We start from the raw sequence: 14507 nt of genomic DNA on the forward strand, positions 1-14507 counted from the left end.
AACAGCAGAGGGAACAGCAAGGATGGAGGCCCTAAGGTAGGAAGGAGAATGGCATGGCTGAGGGACAGTAAGTGTGGCTGGTGCCTGGTAAGCCGGGGAGACGGTGAGGCCAGAGACCTTGGGGAGCCCCGAGGACCAGGCAATAAAGGCTGGATCTTTATTCTAAGTGCAGTAAGAAGCCACGAAGGGTTTTAAGCAAGAGAGAGAGAGAAACACAGGAGGAAACTGAAGCCGCCCTGGCTGAATCCACCCACACATGTCACAGGTGGGACAGGAAAACTCTGTCCATTGCGACCCCGCTGCTCTCCGTGTGCCCCTCCCTCCCATTTCCCAATCCCACCCCAGATGGTTTGGTGCTAAATTGTTTGCTGCCCTGGTAGTCTGGGCTCAGGAACCTCAGTTTTCCCAAGGAAGGGCAGGCATTCCCCAGCTATCAGGTGCCAGAGAGCCATTTAGGACATGAAAGGGCATGGCTGGAGGCCGTGGTGAGAAAGGGTCCTCTGAAATGGGCCCGGGCACTTGGGATGCAGGTGCTTGTCCCATTTGTTTCCTGTGCAAAGGACAGAGGGGATAGTGGGCTGATTGGATCTGGCCTCTAACCCAGCAGTCTTGTGTTATGGTCCCAGTGAACCAGGGAGGTGTAGGCCCATCATGGGATTACAAATTGGTTCATTTCGTGTGCTAAGAATAATTACACGGTCTGCCCACAGCACTGGAGGAGACTGATCCAGAGTGCCATAATCTGTGATCCATTACTGATGTCTGCTGTGGACACAGGTGGGGAGAGTGGCGGTATGAGTGTCGCTGTTTAACCATCCCTAGTCTACCTTCACCCTGTGGGGTATAACCATTCTAGGATACAACAGTGAGGTGGGTGGTGGGCTGACCCAAGAGGGTTAGAGAAAGGCACCACCAAAATGAGTCAAAGGGCATTTACTTGAGGTCCACGGAACTTTGTGGCAAAGAAAAGATCTATATTTTTCTTTATAAGCTCTTTAGAGAGAGTTCCCCTACAGCAAGGACTGGGCATCACAAGGGCCCTGGTTTTGTTGTAGAAGCCTCAACTGTCCCCTCCAGGCCGGCCTCCTTGGCCTCCCTGCTGTTCTTCAAACACACCAAGCCCCTTCCCACTGCTGAGCCTCTGTCCTTGCCGTTCCCTGTGCCTGGAACACCGTTCTGTGGTTGAGTCCTGTTGTCCAGGTCACGGCTCAGATGTCAGCTTGATGAAGGACCCAAAATCCCTCCACCTGTTTGGGATTCAGTTTCCCCATCGACATAATGAGGGGAGGACCCTCAACCTCAGGATCCCTCCATGGTTATCCTGATCAGTGTTATTAGTGTATTAGCATTATTAACAAAACAGAGAACTTATTACTAGGCTCTGTTCCAGACGCTGTGTATGAATTAGCTCATTCATTCTTCACGGTATTCCTATAAAGCTTGACGATTATTACCCTCACTTTCCAGATGGGGAAACTGAGGCACCGAGCAGTCCAGTAACTTGTCCAAGGTTGCTCAGCTCAAGCCCTGGTTCCGGATCCCTTCTGGCCACTTTGCCTCCTGTCTCTGCTGGGGACGACCCAGGGGAGCGGGGGAGGATGCCAGGGCTCAGGTGTGCCCTGCACCTCCCGGGGCTCAGGAGCCTTGTCTAGCCATGGTGGGACCCCGCTCTGGGTGACTACGAGGACAAAATGAACAAGGCCACATCTGAGAGCGCACCCAGCACACAGCAGCACTGGGGAGGCATCTGCCACGTCTCAAGGACAGACCTCGTCCTCGTCCCTGCTCTGACCTCTGAGCCTCAGCTTAGTTCTCCCATCGCCATGGAGACGATAAACCATGCCGGCCCCCGGGACAGCGCCCAGGAGTCGATGACAATGTGTACGTGAAGCACCTCGGGGCGACGGATGGGTGCTGAGCACCTGCTGTGGCCGGGCCCTGGGGACACAGCAGTGAACAGGGCAGAGCCGGCCTCGAGGCCAGGAGGGGAGGCGGAGGGGGACGCAGACCTGTACCTGCTGTTTGTCCCAGGTGTGTCCTGTTTGTGCCTGGTGTGTCCCCAGCTGTGACACTGGGCTGTGGGAGGTCAGTGGAGGCCCCTGACTCAAGCTGGGGGCTCAGGAGGTTTCAGGGAAGGAGGCCTGAGGGTGAGGAGGTGGTGGCCAAGCAAAGACGAGGAGGGGTGTTCCCAGAAGGGGGAACAGCCCAGGCAAAGGTCAGGAAGCCCCAGAAAGTAAGGTGAATTCGGGAACGGATAGCAATTTGGGCAGGCCAGAGGGCAGAGGGCAGAGGAGAGGAGGAAACGGCAGTGAGACTGGAGGGGTCGGCACAGCAAGGCTGGCCTGAGCCGGGCCTCGTAACCACGTGACCATGCCAGAGGTGCAGACTTCACCTGAGTCCAGGGAGAGTTTAAGCAGAAGCCTGGCATCGTTGAATATTCGCTCAACAAAGACCCCTCTGGCTGCCATGTGGGAAGGAGGGGGATTATGTACAGATGGGGAATCCAGGAAGGCTTCCTGGAGGAGGTGACTTAGGTAAGCCTTGGGAGAGTGGAGTTCAGATGGCCCCGAAAGGAAGGGTGGGAAAAGTGAGTGACAGAGGCTCGGGAAGGCCGGGTACGGCAATCCAGGAGGGAGAGCCTCACAGATAAAGACCTAGAAACAGGGACTTCCTTGGCGGCACAGTGGTTAAGAATCTGCCTGCCAACACAGGGGACACGGGTCTGATCCCTGGTCCAGGAAGATCCCACAGGCCACGGAACAACCAAGCCCGTATGCCACAACTACTGAGCCTGCGCTCTAGAGCCCGTGAGCCACAACTACTGAGCCTGCATGCTGCAACGACTGAAACCCGCGCGCCTAGCGCCTGTGCTCCACAACAAAGAGAAGCCACCACAATGAGAAGCCCGTGCACGGCAACGAAGAGTAGCCCCCACTCGCCGCAACTAGAGAAAGCCTGCGCACAGCAACAACGACCCAACGCAGCCAAAAAAAAAAAAAAAAACCTAGAAGCAGCAGTATTTCTGGAACGCTCACCTGGGGAAGTGCGGAAGTGGAAAATGAGGTCAGAGGCAGGTCAGGCCCACCTGTTGGGTCCCAGGATGTGGGGGAGGAAGAAGGGAGTGGCAGCTGCTCCCTTTGCATCCACTCCCCCCGTGGGGCACAGCCAGCTCGCCACCCAGGTCCTGCCCACCTAGCCGGGGTCTCCAGCAAGGGGTCAGCAGAGCCAAGCAGGGCAGCCACAGCTCTCCCCCTCTGCCACCTGGACTCAAGGACAGGGAGGTGTAAGCAGTGGCCCCTGGGGAGCCTGGCCCTGCCCCCAGCAGGGCTCCACCAGGCATCTCGTGGCCTGGGCCCTGCTGCGGCCTGCTGTGATGGAGGGCACATCTGTAGGCCTCAGCCAGTCGACGGAAGACCACTGCCAAGGCTGTCATCTCTTGGGACCTTTACAGGGAATGTCGCCCTGATGCCTCATCATTCTTGTCACACACGTGGGGAAACGGAGGCTGAGGGGGGTTGGATCACTTGAGGTCACTTGGATAGGAAGAGGTAGGAGCAGAGTCCATTTCTAAGCCACCAAACTTTCTGGAAGGTCTCCAAGCTCTCCTCCTCGCTCACCTACTCCCAACTCAGGTTCACCTTACCATGTGTGAGTCTCCCCTGTCTGCTCCACATTCCACAATGACAGACAGTATACCACTCTCCCCTCTCTGCCCCAGGGCAGGCATAACTAATCCATTCCAGACCTTCCAGGCATTAATGGTGCTATACTTTCGGTTTGCTCCATGATATACAGCCTCAGAGTCCTTCTTAACACAGCACTCCAGGCAGCTACTATGCATTGATTAGAGCTGGCATCCAAAAAGAAACCTATCTGCCATCCTTAATCCACTCTGATCAATCACTTTATAGACAGGGTGGCTGAACTCTAGAGAAGAGACTTCTCAAGGCCACGGGATGATTTAGGGAAAAAGCTGGGCCTGGGATCCAGTCTCCTGACTTGTTTCTGGTCCAAAACCCTCCCTTGGATGAGCAGAGTCTGCAATTAACACTGGTGGTCCTTAGAGATGCCACACAAGGCAAGGAGTCACCACCACCCCACCCCCATCCCAGTTCAACTGGATCTATGTCAGTCTCCTGTGAACAAAGGAATCTGAACAAAGGCTGCCTGGACTGGTTTGTAGATAAGCCGCTCTCAGAGGGTCCTCCACGTGCCGCTGTCCTGGGCAGCTGGACTGCCATCTCATCAGCACAAAGCCAACACACCCTCTCCCACCCAACAGTTTGGGGAAAAGCAGCTACTCACCACTGCTGGACCTCCTTCTCGGTAACTGCAAAAGAAAACAGAAAAGTGGCCTTTTAGCTCAGGAAGGTGTCCTAGGGGACAGACAGACACAGGGGAGCCTCCTTCCTGCCCTCCCCACCCCGGCCCACAGCCAGTCTGCCCAAGTCTGGACACCAGCCAGCTCTGAACAAGAAGGCGTCTGCAACTCCCACCCCGCCCGGTGAATCGTCCCAGTCAGGAGCTCTGTGTCTAACCCCCCAGCGGACAACACTGGCCCATCCCCTCCAGATGCCCACCGCACTGCCTGGAGGACGGCCGAGATCAGCCTCTTGCGGGCAGAGGCTGGCCTCTCCCTGCAGTCCTGGGCTGGGCAGGCAGGATTATTGTGCCCAGGCCAACACTGGACATAATTCTTCCCCGTCTCGCATCCCTGGGGACAGGACGGTCACAGAAGTCACTAGCTTCCCCAGGCTCTCAGCTGCCCTGCCTGCACATGGGGGGGCCAGGGCAGAATGGCTGAGCACCCTCCTCGGCCCTGGCAGCACCCAGCACCTTCCCCTCCTCCACCCATCCCTCCTGCCCCTCAGAGCCATCAGTCCCGGGTTCTTTTTATAGGCAAGACGAGAACAGAACGGTGCACCGCAAGCTAGAATGAACCGTATAAAGTAGCTGAACCTCCAGCCAAGCCCAAACAGTCATTCTTTACTGAATCAGGAAACAAACGACAAAATGTTGTTTTATGAAAAGTACTGAATCGGTTCAGGTTGGAACAAAACCAGTCATTTCGCTCAAATCACTGAACAAGAATATCTAACCACCTCTAGGGCCTCACTCATTCTCGGGGCAGAGGGGGCGGGGAGTGACTGAGAGAGCACCTCCAGCTCCCCATGCCTCAGTTTCCTCGTTTGTAACGTGGGAATGATAGTTATAGGACCTGCCACACGAGCTGTCCTGGGAATTCAATCAGGACAGGTGTGACAACTCCTGAATCCCCAGCACAGGGCCTGGCACTCGGAGGTGCTCAACACAGGCCTGTAGAATGAATGAATGAATGAAAGAACGAGTGGACAGGAAGGTGGGTGTTGGGTGCAGGTCAGGTGAATAAAGGAACTGGCATCCCTTCCCAGAGAAGTGAGGAGGGAGGCCCAAGGGGGTCCACCTCACTATTTGTGCCTGATCACGCTGGAGGCCACTTTTCAAAAACTGTTCAAAGCCAGCTCGTAACGGCTGCCAGGTCCTGAGCGCCCGCTGCGAGCCTCGATCTGTACCGGGGCGGGCCTCCGCGCTTCGACTCAGCTGCCCGGACAGTGCTCGCACGGAAGTTGTGACTCTGCCCTGGCTGCAAGTGGGGAAACCGGGTTACAAAGCGGGCAGGACGTGAAGTGGTAGTGCGAGGGTCTGAGCTCAGGTCTGTGGCTCGGCCCTCCGCAAGCTCCTACCAGTCCCCTTCTCGTCGGCGCTGTCCTCCCACGAGCCCCATCAGAGGCTAAGGAAGAGCCCCGTCCATCAGCAGGATGCTGACAGAAAGAGCGAGGCAACAGTGAGAGTGTAGGTTACTGGGAACAGGCAGACCTGGTGTAAAAAAATGCAATTTTCCAAGAGAGTTTCGGCAGAGGGTAGGGGGTGGGAAGGGAGTCCAGCAGGGGGGTGGAGAGGGAAGTGTCCGTGGTCTAACTCAGGGTGGGCTGCCCTACACCCGCCACCCACACCTGGCAGTGAAGGGCAGCAGGGGCTGAGGGGCTGACGCTTAAAAACCCAAGCTGGAGACACAGGAGTCCCACCATAGCACAGCTGGGAGCTTAGGGGCTTATGCTCTGGAGCCAGACTGGACGGCCTGAGTTTAAGCCTAGCACCACAGCTTCCTAGCTGTGTGTCCTTGGCCTAAGGACTTCCCTTCTCTGAGCCTCAGTTTCCTCACCTGTCAAATGGGCTTGCTGTGAAGATTAAAGTGCTTGGTGCTCTTCACGGGCATAGGACTCCCCCAGGTAGGTGGGACCCCATTTTCCCAATGAGGAGACTGAGGCTCAGGCAGGGCTGCTTACTTGCCCGAAGTCACCCAAGGTGGCTGGGTGGGGCCAGGGGCCAGGACGGTGCCTCCAGAACCCAGGATGGATGTCCCAGTGGATGCCCCCCCCCCCGCCCACCTTGAGTAAGCCAATGAGCTGCATGACCTTGTATGACCTTGGCGTCATGTGATGTAAACGGCAGGAGCCGGGCAGCAAGGGCTCAGGCGGCCGGTCCACTGCTGACTCTAGGGGAGGCCTCCCAGGGTCAGAGAAGGCTGCCCTGGAGTCCCCCAGCTCAGAAGTCCCAACCCTCTCCTGACCACACACCCCCGCCCCGTCCCCCAGCAGCCTCCCCCCAGGGCCTCTCAGCCTCCAGGCTCCCCTGGGCCCCTCACCAGTCCCTGCCGCATTAGAATGGTCCCATCGCAGAACACTGTGTGGTCAGCAGGCAGCCAAGCTGTGAGCTGGGGAGGGGAAGACAGGCCCTGCCTCGCGCTTTAAGCGAATTAACCTTTAGGAAACAGGTATCCCCTGGCACCGTCCCAGGCCCGGTAGCTGCCACTGCTTGACTGCCTGGAGCCCTGGAGGATCTGGGAGGGTCTTGGAGGGGGGGCAGGCAGCAGGCAGGTCTCGGGGGGGCTGGTCACCTGCCCCCAGCCCCTCCCCAAAGGTCAGGCAGGCCTGCATCCAAACCGCAGCCCCCCGCGTCTAATCACGAGGATATAACCAGGCAAATGCAGAAGGGGGGGCATTCCATAAGACAAGTGGCCAGGATACTTTTATAAGTCAGGGTGCGAAAGGTATAAAAGCCAGGGATTGTTCCAGGAAAAAAACCTGAAGAGACAAGGCCATCAAATGCAACTCGCAATGGCTGGCTTGGGTCCTGGATCTGGAGTTAAAGACCAGCTACGACGGGGCTGCTGGGGGAAGCTGCCTACAGGCGGGCAGCTGGATGCCCTGACGGACGCACTGTTGGTTTGTTTAGGAGCAGCAACGGTAGGGAGGTTATGTGGGAGAATGTTCTTTTCCTTGGGATGTGCCCTGAAGCATTTAGGGGTGACGACCAGGATGCCTGCAGCCTCTTGGGAAAGGTTCAGAAATACACACACACATATTTAGAAAGAGACAGGAAGCAAATGTGGCAAAATGCTGACAGCTGGTGAATCTCGACGTGGACACACAGGTGCTCACGGCACTTGTGTTGCTCTTGATCTTTCAAAATAAAAAGCTGGGGGGAAATGTTTGTCCTCATCAGCCCACCACCCGTGTGCCCCCCTCACAGCACCGGAAGGGCCAAGAGTCCTGCCCAGGAGCACACCCCTAGCAGCTCCGACCACCACAGGCACTAGGAGGGAGGAGGGGACTGAGGGACCGTTCTGGGGTCCCTCTGCTTCCGCCCTCCACCCAGATACTAGAGCGACAGGCTCAGGCTCCCAGCTTGGTCCCATCGCCCCGCCTCCCAGAGCCGACATGCGAGTGTGCAATTAACCAGCAGCCACCAGGCACTCAGTGGGTCCAGGCTCAGCACGGATGAAGGTCACTTTCAGTGCTACTGGCCCCTGCTCTCCTGCCTTCCCCCAACCCTGTGACCCCCTCAAGCTCCTCTCACTGGTCCCACCTCCAGGCCTTTGTACCTCTGTTCCTTCTGCCCAGAACACACGCCCTCACCTCTGCTACCTGTAACCCCTACACACATTTCAAGTCCCAGCTGGGATGGCCCTTGTCTAGGAAGCCCAAGCCCCGTTTGGGAGCTCCCCTCATATGTGGGACTCACTGTTTTACATGTAGTCTGTCTTCTCATCACGTGTACAACAGAGGATCAGACGGGGCCCTGCCTGCCGGGGCCAAGCCGGGGAAAGGGGGTAACAGGACACCGGTAAAGTGGGGTGGGCCACAGGGAGGGCTCTGGTTGTGTGGTCTCGGGTGAATGACCCCACACCTCTGAGCCTTGGTTTGTTCATCTGTAAAATGGGACCAACAGACTGTCTCTTAGATGAGGAGGATGGACTTGAAGTGCTTGGTGTGATGTCTGGCGCCCAGCGAGCGCTCAGTAGAAGCCTTGTTTCCCCCTCACCTTCCCAGCTGGACGCTAAGCCCCCAGGAGGTCAAGGCGCTTCTCCTAGCATCCCCCTCAGAGCCCAGCCCAGTGTCCTGTTGATTCCCACATCAACACCAAGCCACTTGGCTGGATTGGGAACACATCCTGAAACATGTTTCTCACAACATGTTTACCTTCACAATTACAACTGGCTTCGGCCAATTTTAAAAACAAGCTGCCTCTCTCCAGCTCGCCCCCGCCTCCAGGCCTGGGGTGCCCAGGCTCATTAGGAAACCAGTATTTAAGACCTGTCTTGATCACTTGTAGACTGGGTTGCTCCAAACAAGTTACTGAACCTCAGAGTCCTCATCTGAAGGATGGGGTCCAAGCTCCGACCTGGCAGAGTCACCGGGAGGGTTTCTTGAGAGGTGGATAGAAAATTCCCAGCTGAGCAGGGGGCTGAGCTCTACTCCCCTCCTGCTGACTTCCCCAGAGAGCTGGGGGCAGCAGAGCGGGAGGGAGCCTTCTGGGGGCTCGGCGTGGAGAGAGGGACCCAGCCCCTGCCCCCGGCCCAGCCTTCACCTCCCCCTGCTGTGGCAGGGGTGCCCCCAGGGCCCCCTGCTCCCCTCCACCCACAGAGCCGCATTCCCAGGCCGCCCTCCTTTCCCCGCAGCTCTTGTCTGCCAGGAGCGAACACGAGAGCCGGTCCCTGGAGCCCAGGATAAATGTTGAGTCTGATTTTGATTTCCCTAAAGCAAAATACCTCTCTCCTGATTGAAGCTCAGCTCAAACACGGTGGGCACAGAAAGCAGGGGCTGCGGCCCACGGAGGCGCTGGCGGCAGCAGGAGGGGTGGAGGGCACCCTGCGTGCGAGCTCTTGCCCCCCTCCCCAGCCACTGTCCTGCGGGCCCTTTCCATCTCCAGGGGCAAAGGCTGCGTGTCGGCCGTGCCTCCGCCACCCCCACTGCAGGAAAACTGTTAGCAAAGGGGCCTCCGGTTTGATTCACACAAAAAGAGAACTGGGGGCTGTTGGGACCTGGCCGCCAGCATCCCCTTGTCACTGAATCCCACCCTCCCATCAGTCCTGACATCACTGACTGTACACCTTCCAGAAGTGCAGCCCCCCTCAGACAGCTCCTCCCCAGGCCCTAGGCCTCTCCGTCTTTGCTCAGCCTCCAAATATTGGGGTTCTCCAAGCCCCTGCCTCAGTGGCCTCCTCACGTGCTCTCTGGGCGGCGGCATGTGCACCCTGCACCCCTCCCTCCAGGCTTCTGCCTCCTCTTGACAGCCCAGGGACCCCTCATGCTCCAAAAAGGGGACCCCCATCCCAGACCAGAACTCCCCTCCTGGATCCCCATTCTGTGCCCTACCGGCAGTCCCACCCATCCTGGCTCCCTGGAGAGCACGAGAACACTGTCCAGGGCCGGCCCGGAGTCCCCCACCCCAGCCCAGGGCTGTGCCGGCCTCTTCTCAGCCTCCCACCTCCATTCCTCCCTCCCATCTGGCCCCCACCCAGCAGCCGCCAGCACCCCTAATTTGGGCATGTCCCCCCCCCAGCAGAGCTTCTCCAGAGAAGGGAGAGAACACGCTGGTGGGCCAGGATGCGGCCCCCTGCCCCACAGCAGCCTGACTCCCCCACTCCAGGGGCAGTGACCCCAGCATCCCCAAGGAGGGGCAGCTGTCTGTAGCCAAGATGGCAGAGCATGGTGGTCTTGTGGGACGTGGATTCCAGGGGTCTGCCGCCCCCCTCCTGCGTGACCTGTCACTTCCCTGGTCTGGGCCTCAGCGGCCCTGTCCCCGAAGGGGGAGAGGACTCCTCCCGCCGCTCTCAGCGACGCTACCCGGCTGTACCAGTGCAAAGGGCTGCACCGGGGAGGGCAGAAAAGAGCACTGAATGCCCGTGGGGTTTCCCACCCACAGGGGCCTGCCACACCAAGGGCTGGGGGAGAGGAGAGCTGCCCTCTCTAATCCCCCGGGAGCCACAAGCTCCCCAGCCCCAAATCACTCCCCACCCCCACAGCCCCGGAGGTCAGCCAGCACTGCCGGAGCAGCTTCCAGCAGCCTGTGGAAATGCACTGGTGCCCCGGGAGGGGCAGGGGGACTTCGGGCTGCCTGCCGTGGCCACGCTGCTTCCCCCCTCTGGAGGCTCCTGAGACCTCCAGGCTCCCACGAAGTGACCTGCGGGCAGCAAGCCAGTGACGATGGAGACCCCCACGCCCCGAGCCCAGGGAGCAGCCCATGGACACCATGAGGGGCGGTATGGAGACTGGAGGGTGGGCACCCGCCCCGGGCCAGATAACCTGGGCTGGGTCCCAGATGCACTAACGCGACGGGTGACCTTGGGCGGGGGGCTGGCAGGCTCATAGGTAAAGCGGAGTCCTCCAGCAGAGCTGCCATAGACCAGGTGTAACGCGGTAACACGCACGGGAGCCCGAGTGCCACGGTCACTGTCGCTGTGATGAACACCCCGCGCCTCTGCCGGGGAGGGAAGAGAGCGGACCCAGCACCCTCCACCCCGCCCCGTGCCTGCTCTCCATAAATGCCCAGCTGCAGGGGAGCTGGGCGCCAGGACCGGCCTGAGTTGCATCAGAAAGGAGGCCTGGCCTCCTGCCCAGAATCCCGGGCTGCGCTGGGCACTGCAGGAGCCCCTCGCCCTGACCCGGAAGAAGCGAGGTGCCCAGAGCCCCAAACCCTACAGCCCTCCCCTTGGGGTGGCAGTGGCCCAGCCTCCCTGGCTCACTATTTCCACCCTCATTGGCTGAGCGCCAGCTGGTAGGGGCCCCGCCTGCCTCGCTCACCCTGCACCCTTCTGTGCAGGCTCGCCCGCCAGGACCCAGGACACCAGACTGCCATCCACGGGTAGGTAAGGACCGGACCTGTGAGCCACCACTACAGCTGCCAGCCCTGCACCCAGCCCTTCATACACAAGATTCCGGAGACCCTCGCAAAGCGCCCAGTGTCCCGGGGTACAGAGGGAACCGTGTCCACGATCACCCAGCTGACCAGGCTCTGACCGCCTCCCGGGCCTCGCTCCTCACACCCTCCCGGTGCCCCCAGCCCCCGCACTAAGAGGGGCCAGGGCGCTGGGGTGGCAGGAGGATGGCTGAGCAGTTCTGGGGCTATTTCGTCTGCAGAAGAGCCCCCTGGGGGTCTGGGGGGAGCTTCAGGCCCATAAGGCCTGACTTCAGGACCCTGGAGTGGATGGTGGATCCCTGACCACAGAGGGTGGGTTCGGGCTGGGACTGGGCCAGCTGAGCCCCCCGCTCCTGGGGCCTGCTCTTCGCCACCCTGAGCTCAGGCCTGGTGGACCTGACCGTGGCCCAAAGAACCTGGGCTCTCTCCCGCCGTTGGCCTTTGCAGAGAAGGGTCCACCCACCACGTGGTTGCTGTGTGACCCCGGTCAATGCACTCCCCTCTCTGAGCCATGGTTTCCTCCTCCATCACAGGGCTGCCGTCAGAGCCAACAAGAGGAGATTGAAAGCGTTGTCAGCATGTGACAAGTGCTCCACGTGGAGACATGGGCTATCATGATGACAGTTACGGCATTAGAATTAAATGGCAGGGGTCTCACCGCCACTGGGGCAGCAGCGGGACAAGTGGCTGGTGGCATCAGGCTGTGGGACCCGTGCTAAGTTAGGAAACTTTCCAGGACACAGAAAGGAGCCAAGCCCTCAAGGGAACACGGGTGTGAGAAGCTGCTCAGAGCCACTCAACTCCCAGCTCGAATCTCCTGTGTCCCACTCGGCCCCTCAGGATCCTCCCTGAGCCCCAGACGACTCCATTGGCTGAGCTTTTGGGCTGCATCAGCCCTTCTGCTGAGAGGTAGGGGGTCCCCAACAGCCCACTTCACTGATGAAGAAACTGAGGCTTCACCGAGAGGCAAAGGCACTCGTCCCAGGTCACAGGGTCAGTGGCAGAGGAGTGGAGGTGGGAGCTCAGGTCCATCTGACTCTGGAGCCCAAACTCAAGAAGGCTTTAACCCGGCGATGGCCATCCCCAAGAAGGGGGCCGCACACCAAGCACCCCTAAGCCATGGCAAGCCCTCGCCGAGCACCTGCTGCGGGCCAGGCACTGGGGTGCGTGAGACTTGGGGAGCAGCGGCTCCTGCCCAGCCAAGTGCCCCTTGGCGGTACCTCCCCTGGAGAGCCAGGCCCCTGGGCTCCGTCTTTCTCCTGGATGCTGTGACCCTTCTCGCTTTCAGATTTACCAAACAGAGCTTGAATCTTTGTGATTCATTTCCCACTCCAAGCCTCAGTTTTCTCATCTGACAAATGGGGTAAGAATGTTCACTTTGGGGCTTCCCCAGTGGCACAGTGGTTAAGAATCCACCTGCCAATGCAGGGGACACATTTTCAAGCCCTGGTCTGGGAAGATCCCACATGCCACGGAACAACTAAGCCCATGTGCCACAACTACTGAGCCTGCGCTCCAGAGCCCACGAGCCGCAACTACTGAGTCCGCGTGCTGCAACTACCGAAGCCCATGCGCCTAGAGCCCGTGCTCCGCAACAAGAGAAGCCACTGCAATGAGAAGCCCGTGCACTGCAACGAAGAGTAGCCCCCGCTCGCCGCAACTAGAGAAAGCTCGCGCGCAGCAACGAAGACCCAACGCGGCCAAAAATAAATTAAAAAAAAAAAAAAAAAAAGGGCTTCCCTGGTGGTGCAGTGGTTGAGAGTCCGCCTGCCAATGCAGGGGACGCGGGTTTGTGCCCCGGTCCGGGAGGATCCCACATGCCGCAGAGCGGCTGGGCCCGTGAGCCATGGCCGCTGAGCCTGCGCGTCCGGAGCCTGTGCTCCACAATGGGAGAGGACACAACAGTGAGAGGCCCGCGTACCCCAAAGAAAAAAAAAGAATGTTCACTCTGACAAGTTCACAGGTAGGTGAAATTGCTTGGTCCCTGGAGCAGGGCCATGTGATAGAAGAGTCCAAGGGCTCCCCAAAGGTGCCCTCCCCAGACCCCCTGAAGGGAGAAGGCCAGTGCCCCTGCCCCCGGGAGTGAGAGGCAGAGCCTAGGCAACCACCGAAATAAGGTGTAGTTCAAATCTTGTGTTTTAGCTCAAATATTTCTGCAGATTTTGCATTCTGTTCCATCATTTATAGATGTTTGTTTTACTTTAAAGTTACAAAGTGCATTGATTTTCTTTTCTATGTAAGTTAAATAACTTTTGCCAAAATGTTCTCAAGTAAAACTGCAGGAAGATGTCATTCGTCTTGTGGTTTCCAGGAATAGCAAGACGAAAGAGCTGCCATTCACTAGGCACGACTGTTTGTGTCCCAGACTAGGCACTTCACAGGCCTGAATCGCATTCAGTGCCCGAACCATGCTGTGGTTCGGCATGGTTTTGATTATCCCATTATACAGATCAGGAAACTGAGGCCCTTAGAGCTGAAGCCACTTGCCCAAGGACCAAAGTCAGTCTGCAGTGGAGCTGGGACCAGAACCAGGGTCTGGGTGACTTCAGAGCTTGTGCAGAAGTGCAGTGTTTAAAACGTCACACAAAAACATTCTGAGAATAACCTTCTTTAATGTCCTGACTGCTTCCTGAACTTCGCTGTCCGGTCCCACTGAATCTTTGGTTTCTCTGAATCCCCAACAAAGGGCCACCGGGGCTCCGAAGCAAAGGTCCTCAATATTTGCTGATCTATTAACAACTTGCTTTGACTAAGTGGGGGTTCAAATTCCAGCTCTCCCATGTCCTGGCTGTGTGACCTTGGACAAATCAGTTAACCTCTCTGAACCTCGTCAGGAAACTGAGGATGATAAAGCCTACCACAGCTGTGTACACAGAGAAACGACTAGAAGGAACAGGTGAAAATGTTAACGACAGTGATGTCAGAGAGACAGTACAAGGAGTGGTTTTGTTCTCATCTTTGTGATGGCCCGTATTTTCCAATTCTGTCCTTCCCCAATCATTGGGGGCTCCGTGGGCAGGATCTGGGTCTGCCTACATCACAGCCACAGAACAGCGTCTGGTACACAGTAGGCGCTCAGTGTGTACTCGTTCTTGTAGAATGCACGTGTTATGCTTGATTTAGGTGGGTAAGTTGGAAAGTAGACATGCCTACTTTAGTTTTCTAAAACTCAGTTATTCCTGGCTAATTAATGGACTTGCCCTGGTGGCTACACATGGGCTCTCTCTCTCTCTCTCTCTCTCTCTCTCTCTCTCTCTCTCTCTCTC

At 58.0% G+C, this 14507-nt stretch overlaps 1 protein-coding gene across 1 annotated transcript in view; it reads right to left on the reverse strand.

The window, feature by feature from the left end:
* Nucleotides 1-14507, reverse strand: part of NCS1 (neuronal calcium sensor 1) — a 61228-nt gene that overhangs the window by 32965 nt on the left and 13756 nt on the right. Inside the window, exon 2 of the mRNA XM_027104532.1 lies at nucleotides 4306-4330. Within this exon, the coding sequence (XP_026960333.1) occupies nucleotides 4306-4330 (25 nt within the window). The remainder of the gene's footprint in view (nucleotides 1-4305; nucleotides 4331-14507) is intronic.

This window comes from Aethalodelphis obliquidens, unplaced genomic scaffold (assembly GCF_003676395.1).
Source record: "Aethalodelphis obliquidens isolate GAN/ISIS:26980383/991018 unplaced genomic scaffold, ASM367639v1 scaffold7, whole genome shotgun sequence".
Taxonomy (NCBI): domain Eukaryota; kingdom Metazoa; phylum Chordata; class Mammalia; order Artiodactyla; family Delphinidae; genus Aethalodelphis; species Aethalodelphis obliquidens.